Source organism: Coturnix japonica, chromosome 23 (assembly GCF_054131305.1).
Source record: "Coturnix japonica strain WE chromosome 23, WE-NBRP24, whole genome shotgun sequence".
Taxonomy (NCBI): Eukaryota; Metazoa; Chordata; class Aves; order Galliformes; family Phasianidae; genus Coturnix; species Coturnix japonica.
The window spans coordinates 8,532,269-8,551,596 of NC_140685.1; the positions used below are offsets into that span (position 1 = coordinate 8,532,269).

Consider the following 19,328-nt stretch of genomic DNA (forward strand, 5'->3'; position numbering starts at 1 on the left):
AAATTACCATAGGAAACAGAAATGCCTGTGGGTCCATGTGGTTCTTGTTACCACCGGCTCTTGGGGAAGCAGTGTGAGTGTGAAGGCAGCCCCAGCCAGCGGGAGCTGGAGTCAAACCAAACATGAACGTTTCGGTCTTGTAAGTACTGATAAGAAGAGTTCTGGTTCCTTCCCTTTCTCATCTCTTCATTCTAAGATGAAGTGGCTCTTGTACAGCATCTCATATGAATGGCACTGTATAAATGCAATTCAGGAAAATCATTTCTTCCTGGAAAGGTTTTGAAGATCTTCAGTGATCTGAAGAGATTATATGAGCTTGAGGAAACACATGCCACCCAGCAGCACAGCAAGGAATGCCCTGGCTCTAAGTCAGGAAACATCTGAGAACTTTGTTCTTGGGGAAAAACAGTCATTTCTACTAATTGTAAAGAAAGTGACACAGGACTTTCCCCAGCCCAAGGATTTGCTTCACAAAGCCCAGATCAGTGCTGCAAACACACACCTCCCTGCTAAAGCCCTTCTCTGTGGGCTGGCAGGGTATCAGCCCCACTCAGCAGGGCACATCCTGTAGTACCCAAGTCCAAAGACTTTCCCCTTTGAGTACTGCAACATGACATGGGATGTCATGTAGCAACATTCCGTGTTCGTGCAGTAATCTGAGAAATGTTACTCAGAATTTCTTCACAGGTGAGGAGATTCAGCAGACAACAGGTGAGAGCTCTGAATTCACTGCACTCCCTTCAATGATGCCTTGGCTCACTGTTGGCTTTGTGATAAGACAGCCAGAAAGGTTTCACGTGAAGTTTCCAAACACTGCAGAAATACAACACAGCAATTTACTCTTTCACTTACTGACAGCTTCATAGATGAGAAAACCATGGCAGCTCCCAGAGCCAGATTAACCCCATCAGGTGACTCATAAAGGAACGGCTGCTTTCTTCACACTGGAGAGTTCAGAGGTAAACAAATGTTTATGAAAGCCAACTTTATCTATCAGCCTCACACAGTGCTGTGCATTACTCAGATCAGATCTCACAGATGCAGTGAAATCCTGACTTCATCCATTATTTAGGTGCCCCTCCTCCCTCTTCCACAGGATTAAAAGCAACTTACAAACCTTTGCAAACATCTCTGCAAGTTCATTTTAAAAATACAGGAGCATGGAAGTATCTGACCAACAGTTCTTAATGGTTCCTAATCATGCCCTGGTTCCGGGTGGGCTCCCCCCCTCCCCTGCTTCCCGTGAGCACTCCTTGGGGCACTGCAGCCATATGGTCCAACAAATCTTCCTCAATGAGGTTAACCTTCAAGGACACGGTAATGAAAAACTGATGGGAGCAACAAGCTGCAATAAGCCTTTGAATGTGCATGTGCCAGCAAGAAATACGGAACAGTTACTGATAAAGGAAGCTTCTTGTGGGGGCCAGGCAAAAACACTTGTGGTTCTGCCTCTTGCCCTGCGGCCGGGAGATGATGGCAGCACATTCAGTCTGTATCAATTTAAAAGTTCTTCCGGTTTTAAATAAGGTTAGGATTTGTATACAGTGTCACGGATATAATTCTACCACAGGCAAGAATTTTTACCTAAATATAGCACTATCTCACCAAAACGGCTGGATAAAGCTGTACAAATACGGGTAAGCTGTCCTCTGACAACCAGGAACAAAGCAAACTCCTTTGCAAAGCTGAACTTGTTATCACAGTCAAAGGCTGGGAAAAGCTCCAAGGAATCAGCCTTTCCAATATCCCTTTTATAACCTTACTGTATCTATCGATGTGTTTCCTTTCCAAACACTTCCCTGCGCTGCTGGTTGGGGAGCAGGCTGCCAGGTTCGTGCTGTCAGCCCCTAACGCTCATTATTTGCATCAACCCTGTATCAACATTGCCGTGGCTACATTATTACTCCACTGTAACCTTGGTAGCAGTTTATCATAACGCCATGTACCTAAACAAGCCTGAGTTCCAGGGCACACATTCACCCAAAGAGCTGCTGTATCTCACAGCCTGTTCCACAGCTGATACCACAGTCAGTTGGGTAATTACAACATCAGCCCATACAAAACAGTGAGCCAAACAGCAAACCTCCCAATTAATGGAGGCTCTCAAGGGCCTGATTAGCCTTGCTTGGCTTTCTGTAAACTTAGGAAATACAACAGTTGACCATTTTGTCCCCATTTTTCATCTGCTTGGCCAATCTCTTGAAGCACACGTAGCTCTGCTCTGCAGCGCATGGAGCAGGCAGTGCCCACAGCTGCTGCCCTGTGCTCTGAACCACAGCAGCCTCTTCTTGGCACAGCACACCCTGACAGAAGCTGCATTTCTCTGCTCCAGACGTGGCCTCTGTGTCCCTGATTAGAAGAAGGTCAAGTAGCCTGTATCTCTTTTTAATTTTTAATTGCAGTTTCATGCTGTTATTTCAGCGGCTGGAGGCAGCACAGATCCCTCAGGAGCACTTTGTGGATACTCTCTTGTAGTCTGGCCTACTTTACTTCCTTGTTCAGTTACAAATTGCTTATCACAGCCCAGGTGTGTGGCAGTATGGAAACACACACCTCCACCCCATCTCATAAATTCCCCACTGTACCGTGGAAAAAAATACATTTTGATCCTCCTCCAGCTTCTAAATATAGAATATAATCAAGATCCAATTTTTAGCTCTGTGAGCCCAGCTGAGCACTGCAGTGCAGTTCCAGTCAGTTCCATTTACACCTGAAGCAGACGCTGCCATTTTGGCCCTGCAACGCACACAGAGATGGGGAAGCCAAAACCCACAGCTCTGAGGGGGTCTCTGTTTGCTCATACAAGGAGGGATTCCACTGGCTTTGTTTAGCTAGAACAATTCTTTGTGGTTGACTTTGTGCTCTTTCATAACCAGCTGGAACCTTGGCTTTATCACCCAGCTATCACACATTTGCTCGCTTTTCTCCTAACTGCAGACAAAACATAAAACAAATCCAAACCTACTTTAGGATTGTGCTGCTTACTCCACAGCAGACCTTACATTTCCATTGCACAGCCTTCCCACTCAATATGCAAAGAACACTGTGTGTATCTAACATAAACACAGCACAAACCTCCCAACAGCAAGAAGGAAGGTATGAGGTGGAACAGGATGTAAATAAAGAGCGAGCACACTTCAAGTTCATGAACTGGAGGGCAAAGATACCCTCATCCTGTCACATGCATGCCCCAAATCCCCCAAATACTACGTATATCACCTCTCATTTGGCTACTTTTATTACAGACACATTGGCACTCCCCAGAAGGCCGTATTTCAGAATCAGGGCTGCTTTGCCACTCTCAGCATGCAGCATGTGCTGTCATAATATTTCTCTTGCTTATATTATTAATAATGGTGTATTTAATATAGGTAGTTAATATGGATGGTTTTTCAGCACAGCAAACAAAAGGAAAAAAGGACCAAACCAAATCCGTGCTTACCTGAAGGATTAAATCAATAGGATGTGACTTTCCTGATAGAAAGAGTCCAGCTCTCAGCTCTGAGCAGTTTCCCAGCCTCTACCCAAAGAACCCAGCTTGGTTTATCCATGGAGAATAGTGGCTGGGAGGAACACTTTGCCATGGCAACTGGCAACTCCAGAAAAACACACCCCCAAAACTGAGCTCAGCCAGAAAACGGGCAGAGGAAAATGTTGAAGATAATACCTTGGAAAGGAAGAACAGATGAGATGGAAAATGTCACTTAAACATTGGTTCTGTCAGAGAGAAATGTGACAGGCTTTCAAATGGTAAAGCTTTTGAATACGAAACCCTACCTGGGCTAAGAACAGAATTACTCAAAAGATAGTGATGGATAAAGGGAGGTGCAGATGTGTAAGGTAACAACCCTGTTGGGGCCAGAGACAACACTGTGGCTGTCACTGCACCTGTTGGTGCATTCCTCCCAGCCTGGGAGCACCCGGATTGCAAAATATTTTCTTGTCCCAGCTCAGGATGAGAAGGTCAAACCTTAGGGTTGTTTTTTAATACAACAACCAAGCAGAAACAAGTCCAGGGAAAAGCAATTTCCCCTCTAAAAATATCAGTGTGTGATGTTCCACCAAATCACAGAATTCAAACAACTGCTTTTGAAACAGAAAACATCTCTCAAGCAATCTCCTTTAAGGCTGCTTTCAGAGGAGTCAGCATTTATTTAGTTGGAGGACACTTCCCTTACCCTGAGTGCAAAACTGCTCTTCCCTCTGAACATCAGCTCACCAGGACAGACTTTGTAGTCAATCTGAGCAGCCAGAGAGACACATTTCTATGCAGGTGTTTTGTACCAAGGACACTCTGTATGTATGCACAAGCACATAAAATATAATTCAGAACATTGCCAGGTGAAAGCAGGCAATTTCCATGTAAATTAGTCCCAAATAGAGGCACGCTGTGCTTTTCATTGCTCTTGGTAATTGTTCACTGGGGGTTTCTTGGCAGTTGTAGTTAATATTGCTTTCTGATGCTCTGCAGAATATAGAGAAAGAAGAACTGCTGAGTGTTGCCCTTAGAGGTTATAATAAAACTCTAATCTGTGAAGACACATCATTGCCTGTGTACAATCCTACCTAGAAACATGGAGTTTTTTTCTTGTAACTGCATGGCTGTGCTTTATGAAGATTTCAAACAGAGCTGAGCTTAGAAACCTCTTCCAGTAGGAGATTCAGGCAACAAACACCTCAGAGAGAATGTCACAGTGTGGGCCCAGATTCACCAGGGTCTGAGAAGCAGAGGCTGGGATCAGTCCCTGGGCTGGGCCCCTCAAAAGGTCATTTCTGAAGATGCTGATTGCACTCACGTCCCATGGGATGCAATAAAACCAGAGGAGAAGGAGAATCTGGCAGAGACAGAGCAGTACTTCCCTCCAGGTAAGTATTAGAATATACTGATATCGTACGTTTTGATTACTGCAGGAATGAAGATCCAGCCTCCAGCTTCTGGAAGATATTCAATGAATAAGTTGTCCATGATCACAGCATGGGTCCCACAGTGACAGCAGGTCAGGAGAGCCCACCAGCAGCTTGGTAAGGGGAGCAAATTACACACATATTCTGTGCTGATGGCTGCACAGCATGAACAGCCCAAGAACCCCCAGGACAGGGAGGCAGACACTGAGCATCTGCAATGCCAAAAGCACAAAGGGAGCCAAGAATGACTGAGAGCGTGTGGGTGGTGGAGAGGAGTGGAGGCTGACAAGAAACAGAAAAAAATAAAGCTTCTATTTGCTGTATTTAACACCAGTTCTCCTTACCATGTAGGTTGTGGTGTTCAATTTGCTATCAGTTGGAAGACATTTCCAACTGAACATCTTAGCTCCTGTGCTTCTGCTAAGATGGGAGATCTGATGTCCTTCACTCAAAGTCTGCTCCAGCTTCCAGAAGGAAACACGGTGAGGTCAGTACACCCAGCACACACGGACCATTGTGATCCATGTGGGAAGACATTTTCTTGGGGGCTCAGCCCTGCCAAGTCTGCACCAAAGGCAAAACAAACCTTATCAACAGTTAAGCTGTGGAGGATGTGTGGTGCTTTCTTTGGGAAAGATCTGGTTTAACTTGAGGTGTCAAGCTAGTACAATTCCTTGACTGTTATTGTCATGGTAGATACCACCCAAACCGGGCAGAACGGGCTTCTGGCTTTGCTGAAGCCAGTGGGGGACTCCTAATTGCTACTGAAAATATTTCCAAAGAAGTGGATCAGTCAATAGTCCCAAATCCATCCCAGAGGCAAACCATTTATTTGTCATGTTTCAACAATTTTTCTGCTGTTCTTACAGAGTAATTAATCACTTGGCAGGCAGTGAACACACACAGGACAGAGAAGGCAGCTCATTCTTTGACATGCAGCAATCATTCTGCACCTTGTTAAGAGGCAGAGTCACCCTTATTGACAGATGAGAGCAGCAAAAAAGGAAAAGAAAAACTGGAAAACAGGAACTCAGTACAGGACCAATGGCTAGGATACAAATGGCCTTGTTTAAAACGGGGACATTGGTATCACTGCATCTTACAAAGGCTCTTCCACTGCTTTGCATGTGCAGCATTTGGGCATAGAATTCAGATGAAGGAATTTCTCTCCTACAAGAACACCTCCTAGCCTGCTCTTCACAAGCAGCTGGTGAGGTACATACGCCGCTACCTGCACTCAAATCTTTCATCCAACCTCCCCTTGTTACCAAATCAGGGGATGTCCACTCAAATCTGAACAGCCAAAACTTGCCATGTGAAGCGCTGAAAAATCCAACTCCTTTTGCTGATTCCCTCTGACACAGGAGCTGAGACAGAAGAGCACTTGAACCCAGGCAGCTCGTTCCCTGAGCCTGCAACACAAGCCTTGGCCAGGGTGATGCGGATGCAGCCAGCCCAGTTCCCTTTCAGCCTGCAGGCAGTGCTCCCAGCTGGCCAGGTGCCCGGCAGGCCCTCAGCCAGCTGTTCAGAAATGCGAGACACAGGCACTTTGCTTTGTTTGAGCTGCCTGAATCTGGGTCTGGGTTTTCATACAGATACTTTGGCGGTGGACTCTCTGTTGGTTCTCACCTCCAAAAGCTGCCCGGGGCTCTGAGGTACTTACAGAAACTTGCCCCAGAGCAAATCCTGCACAGACTTTTGGCTTTGGCCACAACATCGAACAGCAGGAGGAATTCAGTGTGGATAGCCTGGATTCTGCCATATTCTGGGCATCTCTGTTTTCCCTCTAAGGGCTGTAAGAGGCAGAAGTTATACTGACAGCACTTTGCTGATGCAGTACCTCAAACAGACCACAGTACAGACCCAAACTACCAAATGAACAGACTCAATTCATACACAGAAACGCGGGTGTATTCACAGGTCCTGGAGCTGAGAGGCTCCACAGCTGCTAACTGGCGTAGCTTGTTTCAGAAGAGACCTGCTTCCCTAGTGCTTATAACCACTTCCTTAACACCCTAGAGGACTTTCAGCAGCAGTGGTAACACAAGCATCTCCTGCATAGTGCCAGAACCCCATAGTGTAAGCACAAGGCAGGGACACAAACAACTGCTAGCTCAGAAAATACCCCATCTCCTGACACAACAGCCCAAGGAGAAGCTCAGCAGAAGCTCCCAGTCCCTCTAACCCACCCCCTCCCAGCACAGCAGCATCACACAAACTCTTTCTACCTCTGTGAAAGAGCAGGATGTATGGCAGAGCAGGGACTCAAACAGTCTGTTTTAAATCAGACAGGAGTTCCCTATTCTCTGCATGCGCTCACAGACTGTTTGCAGTCTGATTCAGGGCCGAGTCAGAGAGACACTTCCCTTTGATATGAGAGTCCTGTAACACCCAGGTGCTGCTCTTTGCTATTTATGCATCACACCCCAACAGACCGGAGCTCAATGGACGAGTTCTATGTTGGCCTGAAATACCATCCTGACACAGCCTCTCATTATAGGCCATTAAAAACCTTCCACGGAATGGCCTTTAAAGTTCAAATTGCACATACAGGCATACTGCTTTGTTGCTGTTTGTGCCGCTGGGAGCTGCCCATAAGCACAACACCACCACCAGGAATTCACACTCAGTAAGGCCTGGGAAACGCAGAGTGAGCTCACGTTCTCAGCATGTGCTTCCCCTGGGAGCTGAGCACAGAACTCAGAGATAACCTCAGATCCACCCAGGCCTCAGAAGTCTTTCTATTTCATCTGATGATTCTCCAGCCCTTAACTGACATCTAGTGAACAGTTTCTGAACTGCACCTGAAAGACCTGGAAACTGCAGGTAGCCGAAACGCTCTTCCTGGAAGGCAGAGCTGTGCAGAGGAGCTGTGAGATAAGTGTGGAGTGTACGCTGTACATCATTTCCTGTCCTCTTACCAACACTTCTCACAGGCCACACAAATACTGCATCGACCCAAAGTGGGCAGACAGCTCCCAGAGGAATACAGACCCAACAGCCATGCCACCTGCCCTCTAATGAGCCAGCAACATCTGCACAGCAATAGGAAAACATCCAGTGTTTGCAGACAGACTGTTTTGCATTTTATAGTCTCTATCATCTCTTGCAAAACAGGGAGTTTGGTTTATGGTATCTATTAAGGTTACCAAGCAACAGCATTGTGGTTATCTATGTCACCAGTCACAAAACAATACGGCTTCAGAAACAAGCAATGATAGCATTGTCAGCCTTCTACCACCCAGGTTCTAAAACCAGCCTCTCATGTTCATCAAGTGAAAAGAGACAGCAAGCTCTAACAGCTCTTCTCCATGATAAAAGTTTATGGCCAAATTCTGCCTTTCTGTTTGCAGTCACAGAGGGGTCCCTCTGTCCTGTGACAGACATTCTCTGTGCTGAGGTGAGGCAATCTCTACCTTCTGCCCAAAGAATGGAAACCATTTTGTGTATTGCCAAGAAGCAGCGCAGATGAGATGGACCAAGGACAAGGTCCATGGCATTTACACCTCTCACCACATGCTGTAACATTGCTGTTACAGGCCTCAGTATTTCCTTGGCTGTGAATGGAGTCATCATATACAAGCTTGCTGGCACCACACAAGTGGAAAACGCTGATTGTATCTAATTAAATCAGTCAAACTTCACAGGTGAACAAGTCCTCAGAGACCTTCTGCAGATCATAAAGAACAACAGCATTCGTAACGACCCAGCTACATAGTACTCCTGAGACTTCCTCAGTGCAATAAGATGAGACAAAGTTAATGCTTCTCTTACCTGGTAATAGTAATCATCGTACTGCAGCTCATAGTGCTGAGGCCCAGAGTTTTCAGGAGACAGGACATCACTCAGTAACTCTTCACAGCCTGGAAAATAGGAACAAAAGCAAATGATCAGGCTGAGAGTTTGTCTTCCTAGAGATTACATGCATGATAAAGGAAGAAACAGAGTCACAGCTAATCTTTATGCATGAAATTTGAAAGTTAACTCTGAAATATATATAAATAGCTGAAAGACAGCTCTGCCTCCAGCATGAGGCACTAAATTGGTGCCATCACACTAATGCTGACTCACCATGGATACTCTGAGCTACAAGGAAACTGAAAGCTGGACATTATTCAGCTCAGTGACCTGTTCTGCAGCATCAAGTCCACCCCTGACCAACGCCAAGCTCAGGACTCACAGGCCTGGTGCTAGCTGGGTGCCCACCTGATGTTAGTGTCAGCAGAGCTGCTTCTGATTCTCTCATGTCTAAGGGATGGACTGGGCAATACAATACCTCTGTGTCACAATTCCCCCTTCAAAAAGAGCCCTGTCACAGAGCACACTGTTTGGCAAGCAAACAATTATGCACTTCCATCAGAGACTTTCAACTTCTGTGTTTGCTTTTGGTAACCACATGAACAGCTGGAAAAATCAATGCCTGTATTTCCCTCAGTCCTTCTCTCATCTGAAAACCGGAGACAAATATAGAAACACTGAAATCACCAGATGTCTCATTCCACATTAATTACCAGTGACTGCACTTGGCATGCTGAGCTGAAAAAGGCAATAGTGTCAGACCAGGTTATTTTACAATAACCAGTTTACAGCCTTGGGCCTAAACTGTATGAAAATTCAGCATGCACACACATTTGGTAGCTGCAGTTATCCAGTGCAATACCTTTGGCTGTGACCTTCTGAAAAGAGACAAGATACGAAGCATTTTGCCTTGAGAAGACGTCTTTCTACCTGACTCGCCTTGTCTGTCTCTAAACATTCCCAACTGATATATGAGCTATTTGTTTCCCCTGGTTCCAGTATTTTGTACGTCAGCACGTGCTTGACTGAGGTTACTTTCTGGTCCTCTTCCAGAAGGGGATTTCCTTCAGTGCATTTTGACATTACTATCAAAGGCTTATTAATATCAAAGGCTTATTTCTCATTAAATTGCTTTGTGCCAGCACTCACTGTGACAATCTTTACACATATCAACAGCTTACTCTGCTAAACAGCCTCTGCGTGATATGGGGCATGTACTCATTAAGTTATCTCCACAAAAGAAAAGAAGGAAAGAAATAAAACAAATGCCAAGACCTACATAGCAGTGGATGTACACTGCTGCAATGAAGATGCATTCACACAATTCTAAACATTCCCAATTACACCTTTGGCCATAACCTTAAGCTTATTTTCCTAATGAAACTGTACTCTGTGAAGTTACTCTGTAACTGTGAAGACCTCTAATCAGTCAGTCTCTATTTCAGCCTGCTAGATAAGAAATGCACCACCCCAGCCTTCTCCTCTGGTGGGGAAATCACAAAGGCTGTGCATTTTTGAAGGTGCAAAAGGGATTTAACTACCAAAACCAGAAAGACAGAATTTCTATTGACACTGACAGGCTCATCTGAGGTTCATTCATGCAGGTTCATCTGAGACAATCCCTGTAAAGGTGAATTTTTGATAGGAAGATGTTTGAGGGTGCAGCAGCTGATGTTCCCCTATGGGAGAGGTTTGCTTAGCATGGTTAGTGTGCTGCCATCGCAGCCTGGGCCTCCTTATCCTGCTGGGAAGATCTGATTGTTGTCACATGTATCACATTACATTTATCTATAAAGAAAATGCTGAGAGGCCATTTTCCCTTAGGATTACTGAAACACATCACTGTGCTCTTGCAGTCATCTGGACTTGATCCAGCCACCATCAGATCAATGGAAAGATGCCCATTGGCATCAAGAAGCTCAGGATTGTGCCACTGTTTTTACTCCTGTTTAGAACTGTACTTAAAGAATTAATTCTCTGTTAATCTTTTCCCCTGTCAAGACACAAACTTTACACAAGGGGCATAATATAAAGAGGGGACTGTATTAACCTGCAGCGTCTCAAATACAGTGCGCGTGTCTTCTTATTACCTGAACATGTTTTGTCCTGCAGCCTGTGACACAGCAGTGAGCTAAATTCAAGTCTCATAGACCAGAAAGGAAATTTAAAAAATAATAATTAAAAAAATCCAGGTTTACTCTGGCAAATCTCAGTGTGGAAATGCAAAGGCATTGGACAGCTGTTTGCTCAGGGAGAGCTCTGGCCTGGCACACAAGGTGCTTCCTGCTACTACACTCTCTCTTGAGGAGGAACATTTTGGCTCAGCTTGCAGAACTGCCACGATGGATATTTCAAGCCATGCAGCACAATGCACTTAAGGCTACAATCCGTCCATAAATAACCCATTGCAAATAAGTAAAGGAATGCTTTCTGGCTACTTTAAGGATCTCCTGCACCGAAATGTCCTATTATTGCTATAATTTCATTTTCCAGGAAACAATAAAACTGAAAGCCACTTATATGGCTGTTTGGAGCTATTTTATTTGAATGCCTACTTACATCATAATATTTTAATATGCTTAATATTTCATCTGCCTTGCTGTGGTTGGGAAAATTTCCTCATGTACTTTTCTGGGCAGTGCTTGGCAAGGAGTCCAAGGAGATCCACTGCAGACAGCGAGGAGTGAAAGAGACACAGAGCAAACCCAAGAACAACTTCAAGTCCTTCCTTATTTACCAGCACAGCTCCGCAAAGGGCTGCTCTCAGTGGAGAACACCCTGCAGAAGGGCTGCACATCACATAAATCACTGTGCAGGGCAACACAGATCCAAAGCAGCCTCACATTCGGAGGCAGAACTCAAATACCAGGTGACAAAAGGACAGAGGTGGGGCGGCTGAATTCCCTCCTCTGGCCAGAGGTGTGAGGTGAGCCAACCATACCACTGTGTGTCAGCCCCCACACAGCAGAACAGAGTTTCTCTAATCTAGTTCTGTCTGAATTACCTGAGTTTAAGACAAACGAACAAAAAGCCCCAACCATTTAACATAGTGTTAGAAATGCAGAAGTGAGCACAGCTCCTTTGGCCATCGATGCATTAGGGAGAAACACGTGGCGGGGGAATTATTAGCACTTTGCAGAGGCAAAGTGAAATAAAACAACACGTGACTTGTCCCTAGTGAGGGGAATTCTGCTGCAGAACAAGAATTCAGTGTCATACCACAACCATTACATCATCTGTGCTTTCTGCTTGTGAAAACACTAATATTCCTTGCAAACACTCAGCTAAGAGAAGCAAACTCTCAGGCACGGTGCTGCCTGTCCCACAGAAAGGACAAGATCATCTTTTGCACAATCCTTGCTTAGGGCTCATGTTTTCCAAGTCACTGAAGGGGAAGAACCTTTAACATTTTCACTTTGCTCAGGATGCCAGACGTGATTTCCCTTCCCACATAATTTGACTCATTTGCCATCAGTTTCATTTGAAAAGAAAAAAGTTTGTTAAACAGTCCATTTGCAAACAGACATTCTGGCCACTAATAAATGCAATTGTAGCAAAGAATTAACCCATCCCGTGTCAGGCAATTTTCACAGGCAATTAAACAATTGAATGCTATAGGAAATCAAACCTGATTAACTAACTGAATGCAGTTGGTTCCAGGCATTTTTCCCAGCTTTTCACTCCACCTACCCCTTAACAGAGTATGAAACTCATTTATGGTTTCAGATTGAGCCTTAGGAAACTGCTCTACTTTTAAGAACAAACAGCATCAATCCATTAAAGGGTTGTGTTGTTACTCACAATAGCAAAGCTCAGCTCTTCACTCATACCCACAACAGCTCTCCCCAAAGCCAGCCCATGTACCATTGCAGGTGGCTCAGCCCCTCCCCTTATTAAAGTCATTGTCCTACACAGCGGTCACTGTTGTTTTATGGTTAAAATAAGCTATGAAGTCAGCATATATTTGCCTTTTTTCCTTCTGATTCTGCATTAATTTGTATTCACGTTGTACCCTCTCATTAATGAGCTGCAACACCAGGGTCAGCAGGGGGAGCTCGCCCTTCGTTTGTCACAGCGCTGGGTTTTGTAAGTCAAGTATCAAAGTGGAAGGACTATTGAAAAGACAACAGAAATCTCAAAATAGAAAGCACAGATCAAACCAAATTAGATCCTGCTAAACAGACCAAGAGCCTGGTCCCGCAAACACGTCTGGCTGCAGAACCTAGCAGCCTTTCAAGCACATTAGAGATAATAGTTCCACTCAAACCTTCAAGTATTACGAGCGCTGAAAATATTTACTGGAATGGCACAATAAATTCAGCACAGCGAAAACAGTCATTGCTGAGCAAACTGTAATGGATCCCATGCTGACCCTGCTGAAATCAATGCGAACTCAGGCTGAGGGTGATGTTCTGGCTGCTCTCAGCATCCCTGCACAGCGCCACTTCAGACAACTGTTCTGGCTTTGGCAGCTGCTAGGTAAGAGGGTATGGCTGTTATTTGATGGCAATTGCTCTCCAGACTAATGCAGTTATTAGAAATAAAGGCATGCAGTGAGCAGAGAGCAAAGGCAGCTTCAGCGGTAGTAAAACCGTCATATTCTGATACTCCAGTGAAACTGCTGCAAAGCTTTAAATTTGATGGCAAGCCTGTCCTGGGCTCTGGCAGAACCTAATTGCATGGGGTTCCACTGAAACGCTCAGGCAACGTGTTTTAATCCACAAAGGACAAGCAAAAAGAAGCAAAGCTTTCCATAAAAGATTTCTGGGAAAGGACAGGCTGAATTATTTTGCTATGGGAAGCTAGAAGACTTAAAACAACTGAAGTCTCTCTGCTGTTTGCTTTGGCAATGCTAGAGATGCACAGTAGTGTCTGTGCCTTCCGTGCAAAGGAGATGCTTTGATCTAACTGGTCTCTGCCTTCCAGGCTCCTTAATATGTCCAGCCTGTAATTAACTCTCTTATTCCAATGCAAGGACCTAGGTAGTCTGAAAACACAAAGCAACTATACCTTGCGGATAAGAAAAGCACATTAGTCTTAAATTTTCTAGTAGAGAAATGAATGCCAAAGGGATCCCTAACTACCTTAGGTAAATCAACAGCAGAACCAGAAACCTGGGAGCATCAGACCTGGATGCTGCCTGCCATCCACAATGCTACTCCTTCTGCTGCTTTTTCCTGCTATGTTTTGCTTTAAACCACACCACATTTGCTTTGAAAAATTAACAGCAAACCAACACACAAGCATCTGTGTATGTAGGAACTCTAACATTGCTCACCAGTGATGCATGAATTGCTCAAGAAGCAAAAATATAGTGGCTCTGTTCCCAGAGTTGCCCTACTGTCACTACAAATAATCACGGCCAAGAGAGAAGCAGCAGCCAGTCCAGCCGTGCTGCTTTCTGCCGCATAAACATCAGCCAGTCTCAGATAAGGCATAATTGCACTGCTACACCAGGCAGCAAACCAGCTACACCACGAGTGACGTGGCCAGGAACGCTCAGCTCTCACTGAAGGGGTCACCCAACAATCCTCACAAACACGGAGCCCGGAAACACACACTCAGCTCTGGGTTTTTATTTTTTAATTCCTAAAAGACAGAAAAAAGAAAGCCAAGAAGCACCGCTGGGGATTATAACTGTTTATGCCTGTATTAAGCAGGAAAGCATACTGCTGCTCCCTAGCAGATGCACTGGCTTTGATCATTACATTTCCTGCAACCAGAAAAACATTGGTAGCACTGAAATGGGCTATTTTTAAGAAACATGCACATACCTTTGATAGCAAAAACTCCATGGCAGAAGTCCTTGAAATTGATTCTTCCCAAATCATTTGGGTCCAAGTACTTTGCCAGTTTTTCCACCTAAAAGAAAAGATTATAAAAATGCACATTAATATTGGTGAACCACCTCCTGTGCAACTGGTCTACAGCTTCCACAGCACAGAAGAGAACACAAGTTTGAATAAGAAAACACACAACTATTTTTTAACAAAGTTTGTGACATGTTCAGTACACACACAGTACTGGGGCTCTTTACCCACCCCAAACCTCTGCTGGCTGCTGTGCATGGGACAGAGCAGTGATACTGTCAAACAGGCATTGAAAAACAGTCACTATCAGAAACCAACATTACAAAAGAATCAGCAATTGGACAACTGGTTTATATACCCCATAGTAGACTTGCAGAATCCAAATACAGCAATATGAGACAATCCTGGTGGCTTTGCTTGCTCAGGATGAAGGCTGGGTACCACCACTGACACAGCAGTAAATTAACCGTACAGAGGATGGCAGGTGTGGAAGATAAAAGAGTACATTGCCTCCAAGTCTTTGTTTGAGACATTTTATTCTAGCCAGGAGGGCTGAACCACAGGATATCCCAGATGAACAACTTTGATCTCTATTCAGACACAGATTTCAGACATCAGCCTCTCTACCCATAAATTCTGTCATGATGTTTTATTCTGGATTGTCAAAAAGATTCACATTTTACATTCAAAGAGCCATGGGACCTTCCTTCCCACTGATCTCCTGGCTAATTCAGACTGTCTGCTGTCAATTTGGAGGCTTCCAGTGGAAAGCCCAGATTCGTGCTCTGTGAGGCCTGGCTCCTCTCTGGATGGGGTAAGAGAGATTTTCCCACTGATATCTCATTTTGTATACACACGAAATACAGCTCAATATACAATACAGGCAGACAAAACATCAAGCAGAATCCACGTATAGCAAAGACCTGGCACAGTTCCCTGCAGATACAGACATTCGGGCTGCAGGTCCTGTCCTGTAACCACAAGCCCTAATGAACACCCTGCTCATCCCCTGAGAGACAACACACACGTGGGGCTCCTGTGGTTCCCATCAGGCAGCAAAAGCTTCCAGAACTCAGGCACTTCATCGAAACCGCAGTGTGGGTTTAATGCATACAAGACTGGCTGGAAATCCCTCCTGAATCCAATTAAACAGATTCCAGCTCACTACTGGAAAGCAGGGTCACCGTTATCTTGCTCGCCTTCACAAACAGCATGTTACAGAAAGATGAAGCAGCAGCAGAAGTTCCTTACTTCAGCCTATTTTTGGATGCATTGAAAGCAGCATAATCACACCAGCCATTGAGGCTGGCAGCAGCACCATTTTAGAGCTGAAAATCTTCCTGAGCACCACACGTGGCAGATGTGTCAACTGGCACAACAGCCCCATCCCAGGGACATTGATGGGGACCTCGGAGCAGCCACCAGCCGAGCATTCATCCCCTCACAGACACAGCAGCAGAATCTGATCAGACATCCGTCCTCTGGGCTACACACCAGCCCATAACTCTGACAAATGGCAAGCTCCCATTGTTGTTACATAAATAAATAGCATCTCAGATGCTTGCAGCATTGCTCTGGAGAATCCTGTTTCCTGTAGGTCTCTTGCTAAGAGGCAAGAAATTGAGTTTTAGGTTTTAATACAAATTCCTGCAGGCAGCTGGGAAGCCTCTGCACATTTTAATACTGTGCCATAGCACAGCAGTGTCACTGGGTGTTCCCAGCAAGCCTGGCATGCCAAATGCATTTCTGAAAGTTGATCCAGTGACTTTAGTCCACCAGTTTCTCAGTCACATACAATTACATTCTCTAATCAAATGAAAAGAAGTACTACATGCCCGGATGTGTTTGTTATGGAGGAGCTGAGAACACATTCATTTTTAGGTCTGAGCACCGTCTTAGAAGCAAATGAAATTATCACCTGAGCAAAGTGCTTCCGTCTCCAGTTTCCCCCAAATCCAATTTGGCAGGTTTTCAATTAGATTTTGTAATGCAAATAACTGACATCAGTTCAGGAGAGATGAAGAACTTACAAAACAGCCTATGGAATCAATGCCAGTTCTGCTCACATCTTCAGCCAGTGCCGAGGGACACGAGGATTTTCATCAGCTAAGGTTATATTTAGGTAGATAGTTGCATACAGTTAGAGCACTAATGCACACATGCACAGCATGCTAACCCCTGTGTACCTATGCAGCTTTGAGACCCTAGTGCACTTGATCATGCACATTTAACAGCTGTTTTCTGAGATTCTTTGCTGCAGGGACCATCTGATCTGCAACACCTAAAAGGGACCATCAGACAAGGCCCCTTGGTAGGGCTGGAACAAAAGCAAAAGCCACTACTTGGTTTAAGCAGCACTTTCTAGATCATTCCAGACTGAAGGCATTAAAATTAAGCAGTTTCAAACTGTGACCAAATACGCAACACCATCACAGCTGCCTCTAAATCTTCTCCGCTGTCCATATTGTGTTAACCATCCTTCTGTTCCACTCTGTAGAAAAATAATGTCCTATTCTTCTCAGAAGGGTTCCCAGCAATTAATCAGAAGTTACAGAATTTATTTATTATCCTGAGAAGTGTTAAGAGCTTATCAGTCCAACAGCCTGTATGACATTACAGCCTTTTTTATCAGTCAACAGCCCCACGGGCTTACAGATACAGTGCTCTGATAGCAAACAGAAGCAGCAGTGTTTCAACCCTGGTAGTGGAATGGGATGTGCCAGCCCTGGGCGCAGTCAGATTCCTGCACCTTCAGGCTGTGCTGGGCTTTGCCTCCTGTGCGGATCCTTCTGCAAAGGACAAAGGACTGAAGCACCAACTGCTGCCAAAATTCAGTGCTGAAATGACCATGTGATGGCTGTGATGCCTATGGGGAAATACCATGGGCTCCAGAGCTGAGCGTCACAGACCACTGAGATGAGCTGGAGCCAGAGCTTTGGGCTGGGGACAGACACTCTTCTCTGCACCACAACACAGAGCAAACCCCCACTGCATGGGGTCAGCACAGACAAAGCCTGGATTGCAAACTCTTACATTGTTGTATGGGGAGAAGAATGGAGGAGGAAAAAGTTTAAAAAAAAAAAAAAGATAACTGAAGGCTTAACAGTCTATCCAGCTCTTCTGGCAGCTGTAAGGGTCTCCAATGAGCTCCTTGGTAGACATCCAGTAGACTCAAAGAGAAGAAATAAATCATTTTCTGCTTTAGGAAACAATTGGAGAAAATCATACCCTTCGTCCCTATTGTTTGGCTTGCATGGATGAATGGGTGATTATCCTTTCTGTGCAATCAGCCAAAGCTTTTGCTTCCTCTCCATCGCGTTTCCCAGCTATTCTGAGTGCACTGCAATGTGTTGTTTTCCCTGTTGCTTTCTGATAGTTAAGAGCAGCCTAGCTGCCTTGTATGGGCAGCTCCTGGTCAAGTGCTGGTTCAGGACTCCTGCTTCCAAAGCAGAGAGGCATTATTTTGCAGCAAAGACTTTCCTATGAGCACCTCAATCCTGCTGCCATCTCCAGGCAAGAAGCAGCTCAGACCTCTACCAACCTCTCCTAATTTTCTTCAAAAACCAGCCAGCTTATTCACACAAAGAAAATCTGTTAGATTTAGCTGTAAATTACTTCTCAGGGACCCCACACTGGCTCCATCCACTAAGACCCTTCAGCAGGATTCAAGTCACAGCTAGAAGACGCCATTTGAAATAGATAACTCAGCAGCCTGCCTTCATACTGCAGGAGTCTGTGAGCACGTCTCACTCTGTAGTGAGAGCAGGGAGCACCTGGGAGCAGCAGGAATGGCCAGACAAGTGCTTGCAGGAAAGGTCAGACCGTGCTGCAGCAGCGACATTTGGGCAGGATCTCCTGAAGCAGAAGCATTTGTTCAAAGCCTACAAACACTTCCAGCAAAAGGAGATTACATATGTAGATGCTGCAGGGAGGAATCAGAGGTTGTCACGCAGTTTGTACAGGGAGCAGCAGAACTGAACTCACTCCAATTTTAAGAGACTTCAGACTTCAGGGCTGAGAGTTTTCTCTGTAAAAGGGAGCCCAGGAGGCCACGGGGCCTCTGTTCAATGAAAGGAAAGAATCCACCAGCCACCCAGATGGAGAAAACAGCAATGATGTGTGGGGCTGCACCGGGATGGCGGATCCCTCTCCTTGCATGTGTCCCACTGGCTACTGCTCTGCTTACAGAACAATACATGTTATAACACAAAGAATCACTTGTAAGCTTTGAACAAAGTGCACACGAGTAGCTTTGGCTGTGACAACACCCAAAGAAGGGTCACTGCCCGTTTTATTCATGAGAATGAAAAATACTCCAGAATGAAAGAAGTTTCCTAAGCTGCCTCACAGGACATACCCCAGTGACTGCTCACAGGTACCGAATTTGCTTCTCTCCCAACCTTCCTGCAGGCCCATATGTGAGAAGCTCTCACTCAAAGTTACTTCAGCAGAGCTGATATGAGCAGGATGCCGTTCGCCTCCTTCCCTCTGATGCTGTGTTGCAAAACAAAATGTTTGGCTGCGCCCACCGATGGTACAACAGTCTACGGGGAATCCCACACAGTCTGGAATACCATGGGAACAGAGAGCAAGGCTAAAAATATGCCCGAGCCATCTGTTGGCTCTCCAGTGATTGTTTTGGTGTTGTTCTGGAAACAAAGAGTTAATGTGCTGAACTGTTCTCCTAAAACCACTGATTCACTCACTTGCTAAAATAAACAGGGCTGCATTAGCACCTTCTCCTCCTCTTCTGCCAGAACTGAAACCAAGTCTTTCTGAAAAATAAGGTGGTTAGCAAAAGCTGTGACAAGCTGC

The 19,328-nt window shown here is 45.2% G+C and overlaps 1 protein-coding gene across 6 annotated transcripts in view; it reads right to left on the reverse strand.

Moving 5' to 3' along the window:
* The window catches only part of RAB11FIP4 (RAB11 family interacting protein 4), a 70,005-nt gene that overhangs the window by 40,599 nt on the left and 10,078 nt on the right, over positions 1 to 19,328 (reverse strand). For 3 of the 6 annotated variants that reach the window (XM_015879655.3, XM_015879657.3, XM_032448235.2), the window contains exons 2-3: positions 14,478 to 14,565; positions 8,680 to 8,768 (exon numbers count right to left, since the gene is read on the reverse strand). In XM_015879655.3, coding sequence (XP_015735141.2) covers positions 8,680 to 8,768; positions 14,478 to 14,565 — 177 coding nt within the window. Of the gene's footprint in view, positions 1 to 3,442; positions 3,601 to 8,679; positions 8,769 to 9,111; positions 9,174 to 14,477; positions 14,566 to 19,328 lie in introns of those variants that run through there. The other 3 variants (XM_085523140.1, XM_085523143.1, XM_032448240.2) reach the window with 3 other exon arrangements.